The 18,906-nt window shown below is 39.8% G+C and overlaps 1 protein-coding gene across 2 annotated transcripts in view; it reads left to right on the plus strand.

Moving 5' to 3' along the window:
- Window positions 1-18,906, plus strand: part of RCHY1 (ring finger and CHY zinc finger domain containing 1) — a 690,901-nt gene that overhangs the window by 387,624 nt on the left and 284,371 nt on the right. The window contains exon 5 of one of the 2 annotated variants that reach the window (XM_044061114.1): window positions 13,868-13,969. The exons of the other annotated variant lie outside the window; for it this stretch is intronic. Within the exon in view, the coding sequence (XP_043917049.1) occupies window positions 13,868-13,969 (102 nt within the window). The remainder of the gene's footprint in view (window positions 1-13,867; window positions 13,970-18,906) is intronic. 2 annotated transcript variants of the gene reach the window in all.

Genomic DNA, 18,906 nt, shown 5'->3' on the forward strand with positions numbered 1-18,906 from the left:
CAACTACTCAAAGCAGCAAAATCAAGACCACTGGCTCAGACACAAAAACTTTATTCTCTCTCTTTCTTTCTAGCGCCTCGGTACAAGACCTTCAAGGAGTTACAAACTTTCCATACAAATGTATCACCTTTTATACAAAAATACAAATTTCATCATTTAATTATATAATCAAATGATGAAATAACAAAGAAGGTACCAGATGCACTGTTAGCTGAGGAAATAATTTAGTAAGCGCTTTTGTCAGTCAGTAAAAAATGACTTCATCAGAATAACTTAGAATAGTTACAAACACTTTATATAACCTAATGTTGCTGTTAACAGAACGTCCCTATTAATCAATTAATCAGTAAAATCCTAGAATTTAAAGTGGCATCCACTTTGTATACCCAAATGCAAATAAAACCAGAGAAATGTAGTGTAATGAGTAACAACATCTTAGTGGACCCTTTTGTGTACAGACAACACTTTTTTTAAAAATTAAAGCATGTACTAGGTGTCTACGTTTAAAAGTCATATTGGTAAAAATATGTATGTATGTAAATATGTGACTTGGTAATTTCACAAATTAAATTCAGATTTTAATTTAAGATAACCAGCAAGGGACACAATCTCATTCAGCCCAGGGGGACTTGTGGCACTGACCCACAGTTGCCACATCAGCTCTTTGTGTTCTAAAAATAAATCACTAGGTCCCCCTCTTTCATGAATTTCAACATGTTCCAATACTGAAAATTTAAAATTGTGTTCAGGGAACTTGTTGAGATGTTTGGCAAACGCATTGTTGACGTTGCCTCTACTAATGTCATACACATGTTGGTAGATACGTGATCTAAAGGTGTTTTTTGTTTTCCCTATGTAAACTTTTGACACAATGCAATATAAACCACATTCTTAGTTCCACAGTTACTTTTGTGCCAGGACCTGATTGTTCCATATTGTGGTATGTCCACTTTGTCACCCTCTAAAATATATCTGCATTGCGAACAATGTCTGCACTTCCTTGTGAATCCATCACTTTGAAGTCTCACCCCCCCTTTTTCTGTTCCAACATATTCTTAATACAGGTGTCCTTTTTGTAAACTACTAATGGTTTGTCTCCTATCTTATTTCCCACCTGTTCATCATTTTTTAATATGAACCAATTTTTAAACAAAATGTCTCTAAATTGTGGGAACTGGGGATTGAATGTCATAATCATTGCATTGTTAAAAAGTGTTATTTCTGTTGACCCGTATGTTGTCTTCTTTGCCAACTATGTCATGTGTGTCGCCTTCTGTGATAAGTCCCAGCAAAGGGTAAAAATGACAAACCAAATAAACTGAAAACTAAATCAAACCAAACGAACAGAAACCTTCCAGTTACTCTCTGGTCGATGTAGTAATCAGCAAACTGTCAAAAACACTCGAATGACAGCAATAGTATTGCATACTTTATTAATTTCTTTAAGCTTAAAATTAAACAGCTTTTCGTCAGTTGATCAAAAACCAACTTCCTCAGAACGGAAAACACGTCAGTGGCATTCAAACACCTTAATTATAATTTTCCTCACATGATTTCTGTGACAAGAAAGGCATTAACAATATTCAAAAAATCATCAGTTAAATCCAAAGAAACATCCTAAACAGCTAAAATATAAATTATAAAAACTATATGTAAACAACATTTAAAACAATCTGCGTGCCAAAACATTTAAAAATTATTAAATCTGTAATATATGAACATATCTAACCCTGTAACATCCGACAGCTGAATGCTGTCCTAAAAAGCTTTCTAAATCGCTGTTCAACGGTGGAATTATTCTGAATACAGTAAAGATAAAAAGCAAAGGAAAAGATAATAAATAAAAATGAAAAATAAGAAACAAAATACTTGATATTAAACAAGTTTCCCAATCATTCTAATATCTCCGATGAATACCTAAATGTTATTCTCCAAATAACTACATCACTGTACAAGGTAACTATACAACAAAACTAGCAAGCAGATAATATTGCCCAACAAAACAGACCGCTAATATATGCGCTCACTTTATAGCCCATAAAACGTGGCATACAAGGTTAGCCAAAGGGCATACATGTAACCTATAAATATAAATGCAATCTGAAACTCAATTCTTGATTTATTACTTTATTCTAATCATATGGTATTGAATCTAACTATAACCATAGCACTACACTGAACATGTGAACATATAAAACCGCTTAACAAATAATGAAAACAGTGAAAATGAAACATTGGCCATTTATATAGCCCTCCCATCCTTTAAACACGACTCCACATAAAGTAGGGAAAACTCAGAGGTCATCTCTTATGACTTGACTTATGAATAAACATAGGAACAAATGCCTGTTATTATGATTACCCTAAATTTCATCTTTCCAAACTCTTTAATTTGAGTAAATATGTTATAGACAACATTCCATTTAGACCGGGGTGGTGACAAGCATCCAGATTTAACTGCCAAATCAGTTCCTTCATCTCCAACATCAGAGACTCAGGCCCCCCTATTTTCTGACTGAATCTGATCGATGACAGAAAAAACGAATTCATGGTGGGGGGTTTCCACTATATGTTTAGCCAGGGCTTTCTCCATTTTTTCTTTTCTAATGGCATAACATGTGTTCATACATACGTTCCTGTAATTTCCTATCTGTTTTTCCTATATAGAAAACAGGACAGTTGGAACATCTCGCCAAATAAGCTACATGGGTATTGGCACAGTTGAATCTGCCCCGGATTGCATACTTAATACCCCTCACTATAAAGGAGGCACCTGTTTGGATGAACCTGCAATATCTGCACATGCTACACTTATACATGTCTGATCTAGAATTGGAAACCTTCAACTTCATCTCAAGTAGACTTTTGAGATGAAGTCCCCTTTTAAAAACTGCTTTAGGATGAGCTACCAATTTCTTTTGGGCAGTACTGTCATGCGTCACCAGACTCCAATTTTTCTGGACAATGGTGACAATCTCCTTAGCATCCATACTATGTCAGGATGAAATTACAAGGGTGGACAACTTCAGTCTCCTGACCTAATATGGAATTGGCTTGACCCGTATTGATCTGATTTAAAATGGGTAAATATAAGCCTCTCTCCCTTTTGCTACGTACTTCCATAAGAAGGTCGACGACTAAACCTTCCGGATAACCTGTATTAAGGAAAAGACTAGACATAGTCACATTCCTCCAAGAAGTCACCTTCACTCATCACCATCCTGGCCTCCCTTACCAGTTGACCCTTAACAATAGCTCTCTTTTGTGAAAATGGACAGCTACTATCAAAGTGAAGATAGCTATTGGAAAAAGTTTCTTTCCGATGGGTTTTAGCTATATAACACTCATTAACACTGTCTTTCTCCAGGTCCACATCTAAATATGCTATCTTATCCGTAGCAAAACAGGAGGTAAATTTAAGAAACTCAGTGGATGCATTAAAGAATATATAGAATATAGTGGAAAACCCCCACTATGAATATGTTTTTTCTGTCATCGATCAGATTCAATCAGAAAATAGGTGGGGACCTGAGTCTCTGTTGGAGATGAAGGAACTGATTTGGCAGTTAAATCTGCACGCTTGTCACCACCCCGGTCTAAATGGAATGTTGTCTATAACATGTTTACTCAAATTAAAGAGTTTGGAAAGATGAAATTTAGGGTAATCATAATGATAGGCTTTTGTTCCTATGTTTATTCACAAGTCAAGTCATAAGAGATGACCTCTGAGTTTTCCCTACTTTATGTGGAGTCGTGTTTAAAGGATGGGAGGGCTACATAAATGGCCAATGTTTCATTTTCACTGTTTTCATTATTTAAGCGGTTTTATATGTTCACATGTTCAGTTTAGTGCTGTGGTTATAGTTAGATTCAATACCATGATTAGAATAAAGTAATAAATCAAGAAGTGAGTTTCAGATTACATTTATATTTATAGGTTACATGTATGCTCTTCGGCTAACCTTGTATGCCACGTTTTATGGGCTATAAGGTGAGCGCATATATTAGCGGTCTGTTTTGTTGGGCAATATCTGCTTGCTAGTTTTGTTGTATAGTTACCTTGTACAATGATGTAGTTATTTGGAGAATAACATTTAGGTATTCATTGGAGATATTAGAATGACTGGGAAACTTGTTTAATATCAAGTATTTTGTTTCTTATTTTTCATTTTTATTTATTATCTTTTCCTTTGCATTTTATCTTTACTGTATTCTGAATAATTCCACCATTGAACAGCAATTTAGAAAGCTTTTTAGGACAGCATTCAGCTGTCGGACGTTACAGGGTTTTACATGTTCATATATTACAGATTTAATATTTTTAAACGTTTTGGCACGCTGATTGTTTTAAATGTTGTTTACATATAGTTTTTATAATTTATAATTTATATTTTAGCTGTTTAGGATGTTTCTTTGAATTTAACTGATGATTTTTTGAATGTTGTTCATGCCTTTCTTGTAACAGAAATCACGTGAGGAAAATTAAAAGTAAGGTGTTTGAATGCCACTGACTTGTTTTCCGTTCTGAGGAAGTTGGTTTTTGATCAACCGACTAAAAACTGTGTAATTTTAAGCTTAAAGAAATTAACAAAGTGTGGAATACTATTGCTGTCATTTGAGTGTTTTTGACAGTTTGCTGATTACTACATCGACCGGAGAGCAACTGGAAGGTTTCTGTTCGTTTGGTTTGAAAGGGTAAAAATGCCTAGACCTTCTCTTGTGGGTAACCTCTTCTAAAATTGGCACCACAAACTCTTTTGGGTACCTTCTAACCAACATACCAAATAAAACATCCCTTTCATAATAAAACATCTTGAACTTGCTAAACATCCTCGCGAGCCGTACCCCTTGTCACTTGACCAGGGATCTTTTTTGATGTGTAGGATGATCACTTTCAAAATTTAGTAGGGTGTTCGAGAATGTTGGTTTCCTAAATATAGTTGAAGTGAATTTCTTCAACTCCTTGTTCTTCCTGACCTGGATGTCCAAATAATTGATGGATTCTAAATTACTGTCCATGGCGAACCGCAAAAATGAGGTGTTAGTATTAAGGAAGGAAAGAAACTCTTTTAATTGGTCCTGATTACCTCCCCACAGAATCAAGATGTCATCCAGGTATCTACTGTAAAATTTACACAATTTATAACCTTCAGATGGAAAAACACTGGTTAGCTCCCATTGTGTCAAGACAATGTTTGCAAACACTGGGGCACATGCCGCCCCCATGGCAACTCCTAATGTCTGTCTAAATAGTTGACCCTTAAACATGATGTAGTTGTTTTCTAAAACAAGTTCCATTAGAGTCCTGAAGGTAAGTGTCCTAGTGTGTGTAAAATAGGAAGTCATAAAACAAATCAACACCTTCAGAATGTGGTATGACATTAAAGAGGTCTTTCACATCAACAGTCACTAAAATGATATCATCACAGTATAAATCCTGCTTAATCTTTCATAAGCAGTCCCATGAGTCTTTTGTTTAAACTGTCTTTTAACTGGAAATCAAGAAACCTTGCTATAGTCAGAGTCTTTGAAGCCTTGACATCTACTATTGGTCTTAAGGGGGGGTTGATGGCATCTTTGTGGATCTTAGGAATTCCAAATATCGTTGGAATCCTAGGATTGTTCTGTAACATAAAATCATGCTCATGCTTGAAAATCTGATCATTCTATAATAGTTTGTACAGGGTAGCATCTATGTTCCTATAAGCAATGTTATGTTCATTAACAGACACTTGTTCATATCAGTCCCCAAACAAGTGACTCAACATGCTATCCACATACCGATGTTCTTCGTCTTTCACTGTTGCAGTCATTACATTTCTGTTATCTGCTTGCATTAGCCCTCATTCAGCCTGATTAAGTCTTGGGTCCTGCGTTGGTTGCTGTCCCTTCTTCCATGATGTCAGGTCATCAGGGATATAAAGCATGCAGTCGACACCATTACATCAGTTTTTCTTGCTGTGCGGTGCCCGAAGCAGAAGCAGATCGCAAGTGCCAGTCGACCAACTCCTGAAATTTTTGTTTTCGAGTTTCAGAGCTGAAGTCTTCAACTAAAACTAAGTACCCCGTTGGGGAAACTTTTTCTTGCTCCTAACGATGTCAGTAAAAGTTAATAATTGCATTACTTGTGGAAAGCAAATACCTCACAAAGATTTTCATTTGTACTGTATTCCTTGCCTAGGCCCTAACCACGATGTACCTTGCTGTCGGTTTTGCGCTATATTTAATCAGAGCACTAGCTGTCGTCGGTATAGTTTTGCTTCTAAATATTTCGGTTCTCTGTTTAATTATCCAGAAATGTCGTCGGTTAGCCATCCGACTACCGGGATTCTGAAAAAACGCAAATATAAAGACAGAGACAGGCTGCCGAGGTCCAAAGTTGCCGACATCGCTTCTCCTAAACCAGTCATCAGTTCGCCAGTACTCGGTGAGGCGCTTTCACAGCCTCTGATACCCGCTACTTCTGACTCGCAGGCCTCTACTGACACCCATTCGGAGTCCGGTATGCCACGGGATGCTTCAACTGTGGAACCTGCGGATGTCTCTACCTTGGATGGGTCCGGAGCCACTGTGCAGGCACCGGTTTCTGAGGGTGTATTTAGGCCTGCAGACTTGCATATTAAACCAACGCCTCCTTTATTTAGGCCAAAATCTCGAACCATGTCTAAGAAACCGACGCCCAGGATGCATGCTCAGGTCTCTACGCCTAAAAAACAAATAAGAATGGCTGAAGATCTTATAACTCTAATCAGGGGAAGCCAACCACCCCCTTCTAAGACTTAGGACTGAAGTTGTTTATGAATCTTCTGAACAGGATTTTGATTTTTCTGATTCTTCTGATGATCTGGATTTGCCCTTATCTACTTACGACGATTCTGATGCAGAGGTGCAGAGGACTCTATTCCCTCTGTTTCCCCTCCAGAGGAATTTGATTCTAATGCAGAGGACTCTATTCCCTCTGCTTCCCTTCCAGAGGAATTTTCTTTTGGTGAGACCTTACATATACTCTAAGGGAGCATTTCCACTGGGAAAGCCAGAATTTTTCTGATTCAAAAAAGAGGCTTAGGGATTTCTTACTCCTGCCTCAGCATAGGTCTTTAGTTATACCTCCTGTACTAGACATTGTTGATGATGCTATTTCAGAATCTAGTTTGGCTCCTGATTCTTTACCTTCTGCTCCCAGAAAACCTGACAGATATTACAGGGTTCCTGATTCTCACAAGTTCCTTTTTAAAAATCCTATTGTGGATCCAGAGACTATTTCACAGGGGCCCAAGGGCATTAAGGCTTCTACTGCTAAAAATCCTACTCCCTCTGATAGAGACTCCAGGACGCTGGACAGATGGGGTAAGAAAGTTTACACTTCTGCAACCTTGGCCATTAGGGCTTTAAACTGCCAGTTTCATATGTTAAAGTATCAACAACATGTTATTGGATTGCTTAAACAGAAAATGATGTTAATTCCTGACTGTGCTGAAAATAAAGAATTAGGATTTAATGCATTCTGCTGAACAGGTTGGAAAACATACTTTGCAATGTGGATTTGATTCATTAGAGGCCTCTTGCAGGGCTGCTGTTACTGGGTCTGTGCTCAGAAAGCATGCTTGGCTTAAGGAGCAATCTTTGCCTGATCATGTTAAAGCTAAATTGTTGGATGCTCCCTTAAATCAGGACCGCCTGTTTGGTAACAAGGCTGAGGAAGTTCTTAAAAAGATGGAAGATAAACCTAAGTTATACAAACTGTTAAAGATTTCTTACAAGTTCAGCCTCCTAGATTTAGTAGGCACTGGCCCTCAAAAAATTGGTCCTTTGCAGCCCCTTCCAGGTCTTCGCAAGCTAAACCCAGACGCAGCAGAAGCCCCAGGTTTCAGTCCCAAGGGACACACAAGACTAGGCAGTGGGGGGTTTCCGCACCCAATCCTGGGAGTAGTAAGACTACCCCCTATGGAAAACTGTCTCAATGACTTACTTTTAAAACTACCAAGCACTTCCCAACTGAATGCTCCTTTAGGCGGAAAGATTGGTCTGCAGTCCAAAAACTGAGAACTCATTACTGTGGACAAATGGGTTTTAAATATAGTGTCCCAGGGATACAGATTTCCACACATTACCAATACCAAGCGGGTGGCCAGATCTACCCCCAAATCAGTGGGCAGAGGCCCAAAATCAAGTACTCTCTCTTAAACATGGGGGCTATTCACTTGGTGCCAGAAGAGGAAAAGGGACAAGGTTTCTTTTCGAGACTTTTTCTGGTACCCAGAAAAGGCAATACATGGCATCCTATCCTGGACCTTTCTATTCTAAAGACCTTTCTGGTGATTCCAAAATTCGAAATGCTGACTCTTCACCAGCTGCTTCCTATGCTAGGCAAGGATGCATGGTTGGCAACACTAGACTTAAAAGAAGCATACCTGCACATCCCTATCAGGGAGTCTTGCAGAAGATACCTACACTTCAAAGCAGGCTACATGCACTATCAGTTCTCTGCACTGCCCTTTGTCTTATCTACTGCGCCCAGGGTATTCACAAAGTGCCTAGCTCCAGTCATTACATTTTGCAGGCAAATAAATATTCAGATATACCCATACCTGGACGATTGTCTAATTCAGGCAGAAAGCAAGGACATTCTTTTGAATTATCTGGCCTTTGTTCAAAGGGTACTCACTGGTCTAGGGTTCACCATAAACAAAAAGAAATCCCACCTGGTACCCTGTCAACAAATTATATTCCTGGGAGCAAGCTTGAATACAACTTCCCAGATGGCTTTCCTCACGCCAGAGAAACGGATTCATTTGACAATTTACTTCAAACAAGTGGCCTCAAAAACCCAGCTATCTGCAAGGCAAATACTGCAAGCCTTGGGGTTCATGGCCTCCTGCATTCTTCTAATTCCATATGCAAGGCTGCATATGAGGAAACTACAATGGTATCTGAAAAGCCTATGGTGTCACCATTCACAGGATCTAGAAGCAAGGATTCCTATCATACCTTGCCTACGCCTAGAGTTCCAATCTGAACAACAGATGCATCAGACTATGCATAGGGGGGCTCCCTGGCAGGGAAGTGCATTCAGGGCAAATGGAACCCAAGTCAAATGCACCTGCACATAAATCAAAAGGAAATGTTAGCTGTACAGAATGCTCTGACAGCCTTCAAGGACCACATTCTTCCAGGATAACTAATGGTAAAGACGGACAACACCACTGTCATGTGATACATAAACAAGCAAGGGGGATACACATTCTTACCCCCTCTGCAGACTAGCCATGGCATTGTGGAACACAGCCTTGAGCTACGAAGTGAATCTACAAGCTCAATTCCTGCCAGGAAAACTAAATGCACTGGCAGACAGACTAAGCAGAAACCTCATGGACCCATACATGTGGAAACTGGAACCAAGGATTTTCAACATGTTGACAGGCAAATGAGGAGCCCAGATATAGACCTGTTTGCCTCTCCCCAGAACCATCAACTGGACACATTTTGCACAAGGATTCCCCACAAGCTAGCTTGGAAAGTGGATGCTCTATACTTCAGCTGGAAAAAACTATCAGTTTATGCCTTCCCTCCTCTCCCTCTACTCTCCAAGGTACTACTAAAGATCAAACAGGACAAGCCAAGGATGATTTTAATTGCACCAGACTGGCCATGCCAACACTGGTATCCACTCTTGTGCAGTGTGTCATACTTGGCTCCATGGCACCTGCCTCAGACTCCTTCCCTGTTGTCTCAGCAGGAGAACCAGATTCTGCACCCTCAGCTGCAAACCCTGAACCTAGCAGCCTGGCTAATTACCTAATCTCTCCTTTACCATCCCACAGTAAATCAGTGCTGGATATCATTTTAGAGGCAAGGAGGCCTAGTAATAGAAAATCTTATGCTGCAAAGTGGAAAAGATTCTGTGCCTGGAACCAATCTCAAGGAATGAACGCAGCAGTGCCCAATTTACCTCAGATTGTACAATACTTGACTGAGATGCATCATGAGGGCTTGTCTTTTTCCTCCATCAAAATTCATGCCTCAACCATTTCAGCTCATTATAGCACAGAGCCTCCCCTCTTCTCTCACCCACTGCTCAAGCAGTTCCTCTGAGGGGCCAAAAATTTAAGGCCACCCAGGAGAGGTCCAACTCCAGCCTGGGATCTTAACTATGTCTTGGAGAAACTCACTCTTCCTCCTTTCGAGCCAGCTGCTACTGCAGATTTAAAATTTCTTTCCTGGAAAACAGCTTTCCTTTTAGCAATCACTTCTGCAAGAAGGGTATCTGAATTACAGGCCCTTATGGCAGTGGAACCTTTCATCATCTTTCTTGCGGACAGGGTGTCCCTCAGAACCAATCCCTCCTTCATGCCCAAGGTGGTATCCAGTGTGGCTTTTAATCAGTCCATTAATTTGCCTACCTTCTTTCCTAACCCACAGAACAAAGGGGAACGAATACTGCACTCTTTAGATGTGCACAGACTGCTTAGATGCTACTTGGACAGGACTAAACCTCAAAGGAAATCTGAACAACTGCTGGTGGCATTTGCTGCAGGGACAGAGGGGAAAGCTATTTCAAAACAGACCATTTCAAAATGGATAGGTCACTGCATTCATTTCTGCTATAAGCACCATGGAAAACCTATCCCACAGGGCGTCAAACCCCATTCAACCAGGGCTGCATCTACCTCTACAGCCTTTCTCAGGGGCATACCTATTAGGGACTTCCTTGAAGCTGCTACCTGGAGTTCTGTACATACTTTCACCAAGCATTATCATTTGCCAATGTTCTCTAAATCCAGAGCTGGTTTTGCCACTGCAGTCTTGCAGGGCCTTATAGCTGGTCCTAATTCTATTTAAATTCCTCCTTCCAACCTTAGCTTTGGGAATCTACCCAAATGTAATGACTGCAACAGTGAAACACGAAGAACATAATACAGTTGTGTACACTTGCCATAAATGTAGATGTTCGAGTGTATTCGCTGTTGCAGTCCTGGTTAGACTCTCTCCAGCCCCTTCTTCTTTTGGCTATACCTCTACTCTCACTTACTATGCTCTAAAAGCTTTTTGGTGTATTTGCTTTTTTGTTGGAGGTATATCCTTGTATTTATAGATTTGATTGCTTCCCATTATGGGGGCACCTGACATCTGGGGCAAGAAAAACTGATGTAATGGCATCGGCTGCATGTTTTATACCCCTGACGACCTGGCAAGAAGAAGGGACAGCAACCGATGCAGGACCCAAGACTTTGTTAATCAGGCCAACTGCAAGTGGGTAACCCAAATGTAATGACTGCAACAGTGAATACACTCGAACATCTACATTTATGGTAAGTGTACACAACTGTACTTTGTTGATCCATCACCACCAACCCAACCCCTTTATTGGGCTTCATGACCATGATTGATTTATTATTAGAAATACTAGATAAATTTTGTTCTTCATCAGTCAGGTTGCCTTTGCCTCTGGGGATTTTTTTATATTTACAAGCAGTTCTAGTATCATTAGTGCACATCATTTCAAAAAGTTGTAAAGTTGGGTGCGGGGGGGGGTTGAAAAAGCTGGTCTTTTTACATAATGGGACATTGTGGTTGTTAGGTTCAGCATTCATAACCACACTGAGATTGAGCTTCCTTATATATACCATAAAATCCAACTATGTTCTATCCACACTGGCATTTTTCAGGGGTACAAAATTGAGCCCTTTTTGGAACAGGTTGGCCCATTCTTCAGTGACCTGGAAGCTGCTCAAGTTAAATATTTTAAAATCCTGATGTTCATTGTATATAATGTTGCAATTCATGGCTCCTGAACCAGAACCTGCACCACCACTCTCTGTGTCTACCAGTTCCCAGCGTTTCCCCTCCCTCTCCCCCTCCTCACCCTCCCATATGCACCTCTCCCCCACCCATGGCCATTGAATGGACTCCTGTTGTATGGGCAATTGTTGTAATTGTATTGTAAATTCCGGATTCTCTCCGACCTCCTGGGAGGGTGCCTAAAGAGACATTCTCGTGATTAACATTGTCGTCATGATAGTCAATGGTTGTGTCCCTTCCCACTCCCTCATGTAAAGAAACATCATCTATCACTTCTAATTGTTCAGAATTAGTTACAGTGTTGCCCTTCGGCAAAGGATAGACTTGTCCTAATTCATGCTGTCTTTTGTCCCTTTCAAGTTTTCTTACTTTTCTTATCCTTAATACTGAAACAATGAGTGAGAAGGTCACTAAATGACCTCATCAGCACAGCACAAGCAGAGTGTTTGACTAAAAATTAGAAACACAGGGCTGTTATACCCAACTGATGTCCATTATCCCATTATCATTAGGGTCACTGCAAAAATATCCCAAACAGCAAACTAAAACAATCAGTAAAAACAAAATGAAAAATCCAGCAACGCTATAACTTCCACTGAGTGACCTCCCAAACCTCTTGTATCAGAGGCACATGGGATATATGCAAATGAGCCTTATGAACATCAGGTGTTTCAGCTAATTGGTGACTCTGAATGCCCATGACTTGTTTAGTCGTTTTAATGGACAATTTCAGGCCAATAAAGCCAAACCCCACTAGCTGTGGATATGCATATTTTGGCCTTATTATGAAACTTTAAATTCCAGGATTTTATTGATTAATAGGGACATTCTGTTAACAGCAACATTAGGTTATATAAAGTGTTTGTAACTATTCTAAGTTATTCTGATGGTCATTTTTTACTGACTGACAAACGCGCTTAATAAATTATTTCCTCAGCTCACAGTGCATCTGGTACCTTCTCTGTTATTTAGTTCATTTTTCAACATGGTTTGTTGCAATCAAATGATTAAACTATTAAATAAAACACTTCCAATTAATCTCTGCATTCAGTCCCACAGAAACCATAGTATCATACTTAAGAATAAAAACTGATTCCTTATATAACAGTTTTTCTTTCAAAAGAGCTTCATCATTAGTCTGAACACATATTTGTTCTAAAATACAACCTTGAAGCATAGAAACATCACTTTCATGCACATCATAGTGATGTTTCTATGCTTCAGTGTTGAGCCAATGGTCTTGATCTTGCCTGTAGGAAGTCTGACAAGGTTGTACAGGGTACCTCAGACTCATAAGCCTTTGTTTTCTAATCCTAAAGCAGATCCAGCTATGATTTCCCTCTGACTAGTAGAGGAAAGGGTTTGGGCAAACTGGGAAGTAAAATGCATTGCTTTAGTACTTTATAATTCAAGATTTTAAACTGTCAAGCTCAGTTTTTTGCTTTTATCTTGAGAACATGCAGACATCAGTGTTTAACCTTCCTTTTTTGAGAGAAAACAATTCTTAGAAAGCCTGTTATATCAGCTTCTCAAGATACTAAGCATATTTTAAAGTGTGCTTATGGTGCTGCTGCTTCTGAATCTGTAGTAAGACTTGCTTAACCCTGTTCTCAAAATCTACATGAAGATGTAAAATCTGAAACTTTAAATTCTTGCTTTGATTAGGAAGTTCTATTTGACTCTTCTGCAGCAGAGGTGTTAAAGAAGTGTGATGTAAGGAGAGCTCCCTTTTGAAGCAAGTCTTTTACTGGCAAGGTGTTAGCAGGCTTCCAAAAAGCAATGGCAAGGAAGCTCCAAAAAGGAAGAAAAAGCCTCAAAAAGTCAAGGACAGTTCAGTCATCAACATGGCTATTTGCCAATGCTGTAATGAAGAAATCCTGAGTAGGTAGCCTGATTCTCTATCTCACTGAGGCTTCATTTTCCTTATGGAACCAGATTATATATCAGACAAATGGGCTCTAAATGTAATTCAGCAGGGGTACACTTGTCAATGGGAATTTCTCAGTCCTTTCTAGGGGATTCCTCCTTGCTCAGTCAACCAATCAATCTCTCTCTCATTTTACACCAGATGCTGTCTCAGGAGCTTATAAAACCAGTGCCTTCCAGCTTATGCAGGCAAAGGCTTTTATTCAAGGATTTTTGTGGTATCAAAAAGGGAAGGATCTTGGAGGTTAGTGCCTTACCTCTCATTTTTAAAATGTTTTTTTTTTTTTTTTGAAGATTCGGAAGTTCAGAATGTTATTTCTTCACTCCTTTGTATCTGTGATCCCTCTCTGGCTTATAAAGGAATGACTATCATCACATTCCTGTTGGCAAGCAGTTTAAGCTTTTTTTTTAAGATTTGCTTTGTCTGGCTTACATTATCAGATGCTCATTATATTGATCACTGCTGCAGCAGCTGCAGTTATATGGGTTAATTCCTGCTAAGGATATTACAGCTGTCCATCTTCCAGAGCTTCATTGTGCCTTCCATGAACCCAAACCGTCACTCATCTTGGGTTGAACTGGCCATAAAGACAGGTTTAGGTGCAAAACTTTTCACAGTATCCTGCCATTGAAGAGAGTGCACCTCTACGAGCTTTCAAGCTTGTCAGCTTGTGCTCCTCCTTTATTGGGCAGATAAGTTCCCTTTAGGGAAAACCCTTCAATATTAAAAAATGTTTGTTTTGTTGTACTTTCCTGTTTTGGAAAGTTATTTTTAAGCTAGGAGTTTGTGTTTTAATGGACTGTTATAACAGTTAACTGTACTTTTTAAACAGGAGCACACTTTGTCAGTTTAAAGTTGATTTAAGGGTTCTATATTATATTGTCGAAACAGCTTTACAGCGAATGCCATTTTGACGACACATAAAGAGCGAAATTAAAAAACAGTGAAAACTCAGGTCACCAATTTTTTTTTGTAGGGAAAAAAAATCAGTAGACCAACAATACACAACACACCAGTTAAAACATTTCAATGTGGGGGGCTGTACCCCCACACACCCCCTAACTAAATATACCAACTCCAAGATCACACTACACTGGGGTAAAGGGCAATGTCATGGCTCAGGCCAAGCAATTTTTTTTCCCTAGGAAAAAATTGCTGATCTGAGCTTTTGATGTTTTTGAATTTCGCTCTTTTTGCGTTGTCGAAATGACAGTCGCTGTAATGCTATTTCAACAATATAATACAGACCTGAATTAAGTAATTGAAAACCATTTTTTTTCTGCTGAGACATTGTGTTTATTTTTTGCATTTAGGGGCTAAGAAAATGTTTCAGTGTGTGTTTACTATGTTTTTCTGCGACAAAAGTGACTTTTAATGACTTTAAATTGTTGTAATCTCTTGTTTGTTTTCCTTGGGAAAGAGGCACACATTTTGGCTTGACCATGGAACAAACTGCTGATTCCATGGTCAGTCTTTCTTCCAGCCACAAAAAGAAAAAGTTAAGCAAACAGTTTTTGCCACCATGGCAGGATAGCAATTTGCCCCAGCCACAGATGGGTGACTCTGCTGTGTCCATAGCTTGGTCCTCAGACCACTCACCTTTTACTCCAGATCCTTGTGGTTTAGCACTTACAGCCCACTATTGACTGCAAATTAGCAGCATTCTCTGCAGCTGTTAGGGTCCCCTTCTGCAGCTGTTAGGGTCCCCTCGGTAGGCAAGGGAAAGCCTGTCTTGTTTGTTCTAGGAGAGGGAACAAGAGAGACTTCCATGTTTGGTCAGAATGTTGTGCACATCAGTGGGGTTAGCTTCTGATGCCATTAATAACACTATTGTTCCAATTTTTCCTGTCAAACAGAAGCAGAAAACTAAACCACGTATTTTTTCCTCTTGAAATTTCTTTAGACGGGAGTAGTTTATTGAGTCCGGCTGAGGGTTGAATTTATGCTGTTTATCCTTCTTTTATGGTGATCCGTGGTGGTGGTGGTGCTGCTGCGGTAGCGTTGTCGCCTCACAGTAAGGCGCTGTCCAGTTCAATTCACAGCTAGAGCGTATTCTGTGTGGAGACGTGCGTGAATGGGCGTACCTTCGTTGAAGGTTGTGCATCAGGGCTGGCAACTCTGCACGTAAAAATCAACTGCCAGTCATTAGCGGACCGGAGTTACGCTGTGGCGACTCCTAATCGGGAAAAGCCGAAAGACACAACAACAACAGCATCCTTCTTTTATGGTGGTTTCTGGAAAAAGAAAGAGATACTTTTTTGAACAGATTCAAAATTCTGAATCTGGACAGGAAGATGAAGAAATATATGCAGGGTTTTCTCCTCCATTTTCTGATTCAGATTCTGAGGGGAGTCCACTTTCTGATTCTTCCTGTTGGGGTTTATCATCCCTCAGAAAATACTATGAGAAGTTACAGAAGGAATTCACTGAACATGCAGCCAATTCTGCAGTTCTGCCTGCTCTGAAGGGTGTGTCACTACCCACAATTTTCCTGATAGTCAGTCTGATGCCCCTAAAAAGGCAGATAGAATGTGTAAAGTTCCTCTTATATACACTCATCCCAAACCTGACCCAGCAACTTTAGCTTTAGTTAATCTTACTGCTGCTAAACATTTGGTTAGTTACAATCCTACTGTTTCTGACAAAGATGTGAAAATTATTATTTAGTATGGGGAAAAGTATTTACTTTTTCAGCTTTGATTTTCAAAATTTTGAATTGTCAGGCTCATATGTTAATGTTTATTTTGACTAATTTTGTAAGTATGAGGGACGTTTAGTCTGCAGTTTCTTTTTGAGGAAAGTCATTTAGTTTCCTCCATTTCACAGGTCACAAGCCATTGTTTACAATGTGCACATGACTTAGCTGATACTTCTTCAGGGTTATGGTCACTGGTACTGTTTTGAGGAGGTTTGCTTGGCTGCATTCTCAAAACCTCCAAGATGTAAAAAATGAGATTTCAATTTCTTCTTTGGATAGAGATTGTTTTTGGTTGCTTTCAATTTTTTCTTTGGATAGAAATTGTTTTTGGTTGCTCTGCTGCAGAGGTTAACAAAAAGTATGATGAAAGGGTAAGTTGATACAGGGAATCTCTAACATTTTTCATCCCCTCTTTTCCAAATTTTCAGTAACCCTTCAACCAATTTCGTAAAAAAACAAAATAAACTCTCACCAAAATATGGGTAAACAGACGTTTAAGAAGACATGGCAGAAGAGTTTCAAAAAGAGTTCAGGATTTCCAAAACCTGACCCTGGCAGTCCATTTTCCCTTCCAGAAAGTCAGAATCTCCACTTTTCTTTTTGCAACAGGTATTTTCAGACAGTTGGGTTCTGAAGATCATTTGTCAAGGTTACAGATGGCAGTGGGGAGGAAACTCCTCCTTTCAGAGAGTAATCCCTCAACCACCAGAACAGACGCCTCTGTTTCCTCCTGTCTTTCAACACCTGCTGTCTCAGGAAGTGATTGAACCAGTTCCTCGTTCCCAGGTTGGAAAATGTTTTTATTCAAGGATGTTTTTAGTGCCAAAGAAAAAAGATGCTTAGAGACCAGTTATGCATCTTTTTTTCCTAAACCTGCTTGTGATAGCACCCAAGCTCAAAATGCTGTCATTTCAGAACCTGTTACCTTTTTCTTTATCACTTAAGTTTCTGGTAACACTAAATTTAAAAGATGCTTATCACATTCCCATTCATCCTGACATAAGGCATTTCTTAAGGTTCTGTGTGTCTGGATCATGGTATCATTTCTCTGCCTTACTCTCTGAACTATCCACTGGACCAAGAGTTTTCACAAAGTGTCTAGGTCCCGTTATGACTCATTGCAAGCTACAGGGTATCCACATTTTTCCATACTTAGATGACTTGCTTATCTTTGCAGAGTCTTTTTCAAAGTGTCCAGAATCTCTCACTTGGGTGGTATCAGCTAGACACCTCAGTTTAAAGAGCTTTTCTTCCACAGGAAAAATAGATATACGTCTAGATCTGTTTCTAAAGTTTTTCATTCAGAATTTGGTCACTACAAGGAAATACCTCAGGATTTTGGGTCTCATGATGTCTATGATTCTCATGATCTGCCTGGCAGGGCTCCGCATGAGAAAGAGATTCTGGTATCTGATGTCTCTTTGGTCCCAGCGCCAACATCCTTTCTTTTTATGTTTGTCAGAAGAAAAATCACTTGGTGGAGACAGCAAACTATCCCTAAACCCAGGTCACCCCTTCTCCCTCCCTGCCCCAAAGCAGTCAATCACCAAAGATGCCTCTGACTTTGCTTGAAGAGCAGTTTCAGGTAGGATAAAAGTGCAAGGTGTATAAGACAACAAAGACAGACACAAGCACATAAGTGTACAAGAAATGCTTGCCCTGCTCAAGACATTCAACTCTAGGAGTCATCTTTGGTCCTGTGGACCTCTTCAGGTTGTTACAACCAATACCACCACTATCATGTGGTACATCTACAAGCAAGGGGGAACCAAGTCTTACCCCCCCATGCAGACTACCCATGTTAGTTTGAGATAAAGCTTCACAGCACAGTCTCACTCTACAGGCATCTGACATTCCATCAGAGAAAAATTGTGTGACAGGCAAGCTGATCAGGACATGGGCAGACCCTCACAAATAGAAATTAGATTGGGGATCTTCCAAAATTTGATCTATTTTTGGGGAGTTCCTCAAGTAGACCTGTTTGTCGCCTCTCTGAACAATCCTTTGGCACAATTCTACTCAAGGACTCTATACAAGAAGACCTGGAAGACAGATGCTTTTTCCTGTCCTTGTACCGGAATGTTCCTGTATGCTTTCCCCACTTTCCACAGATATCCAGGATACTTCTGAAGATTCAGAAGGAACCCCCCTAGATCATTGTGGGGAACCCCCCTAGATCATTGTGGTGACTCCCTTCTAGTCCCAGCAACAGTGGTTGTGCCTTCTTTTTGGAAGTGGCCTGGGCAGTTATCACAAGCTTCCTCACAGAATGGATGTACTCACACAAGATCGGTGGTGTTTGATACACTCTGACCCCAATCAGTTTCAGCTGTTTGCCTGGATGATAGTGTCTTAATTCCCTTTAGGCACCTGTTTACTGAGGTTGTGCAACTGGTACTAAAAGAATTAAAAAAGTCTACTACTAGAAAATCATAGGTCAGCAAATAGACGAGATTTTCTAGTTGGTACCAACAGCATAACC

The sequence above is a fragment of the Protopterus annectens genome, chromosome 2.part0, assembly GCF_019279795.1.
Source record: "Protopterus annectens isolate FY-2018-M chromosome 2.part0, PAN1.0, whole genome shotgun sequence".
In the NCBI taxonomy this organism is placed as follows: domain Eukaryota; kingdom Metazoa; phylum Chordata; order Ceratodontiformes; family Protopteridae; genus Protopterus; species Protopterus annectens.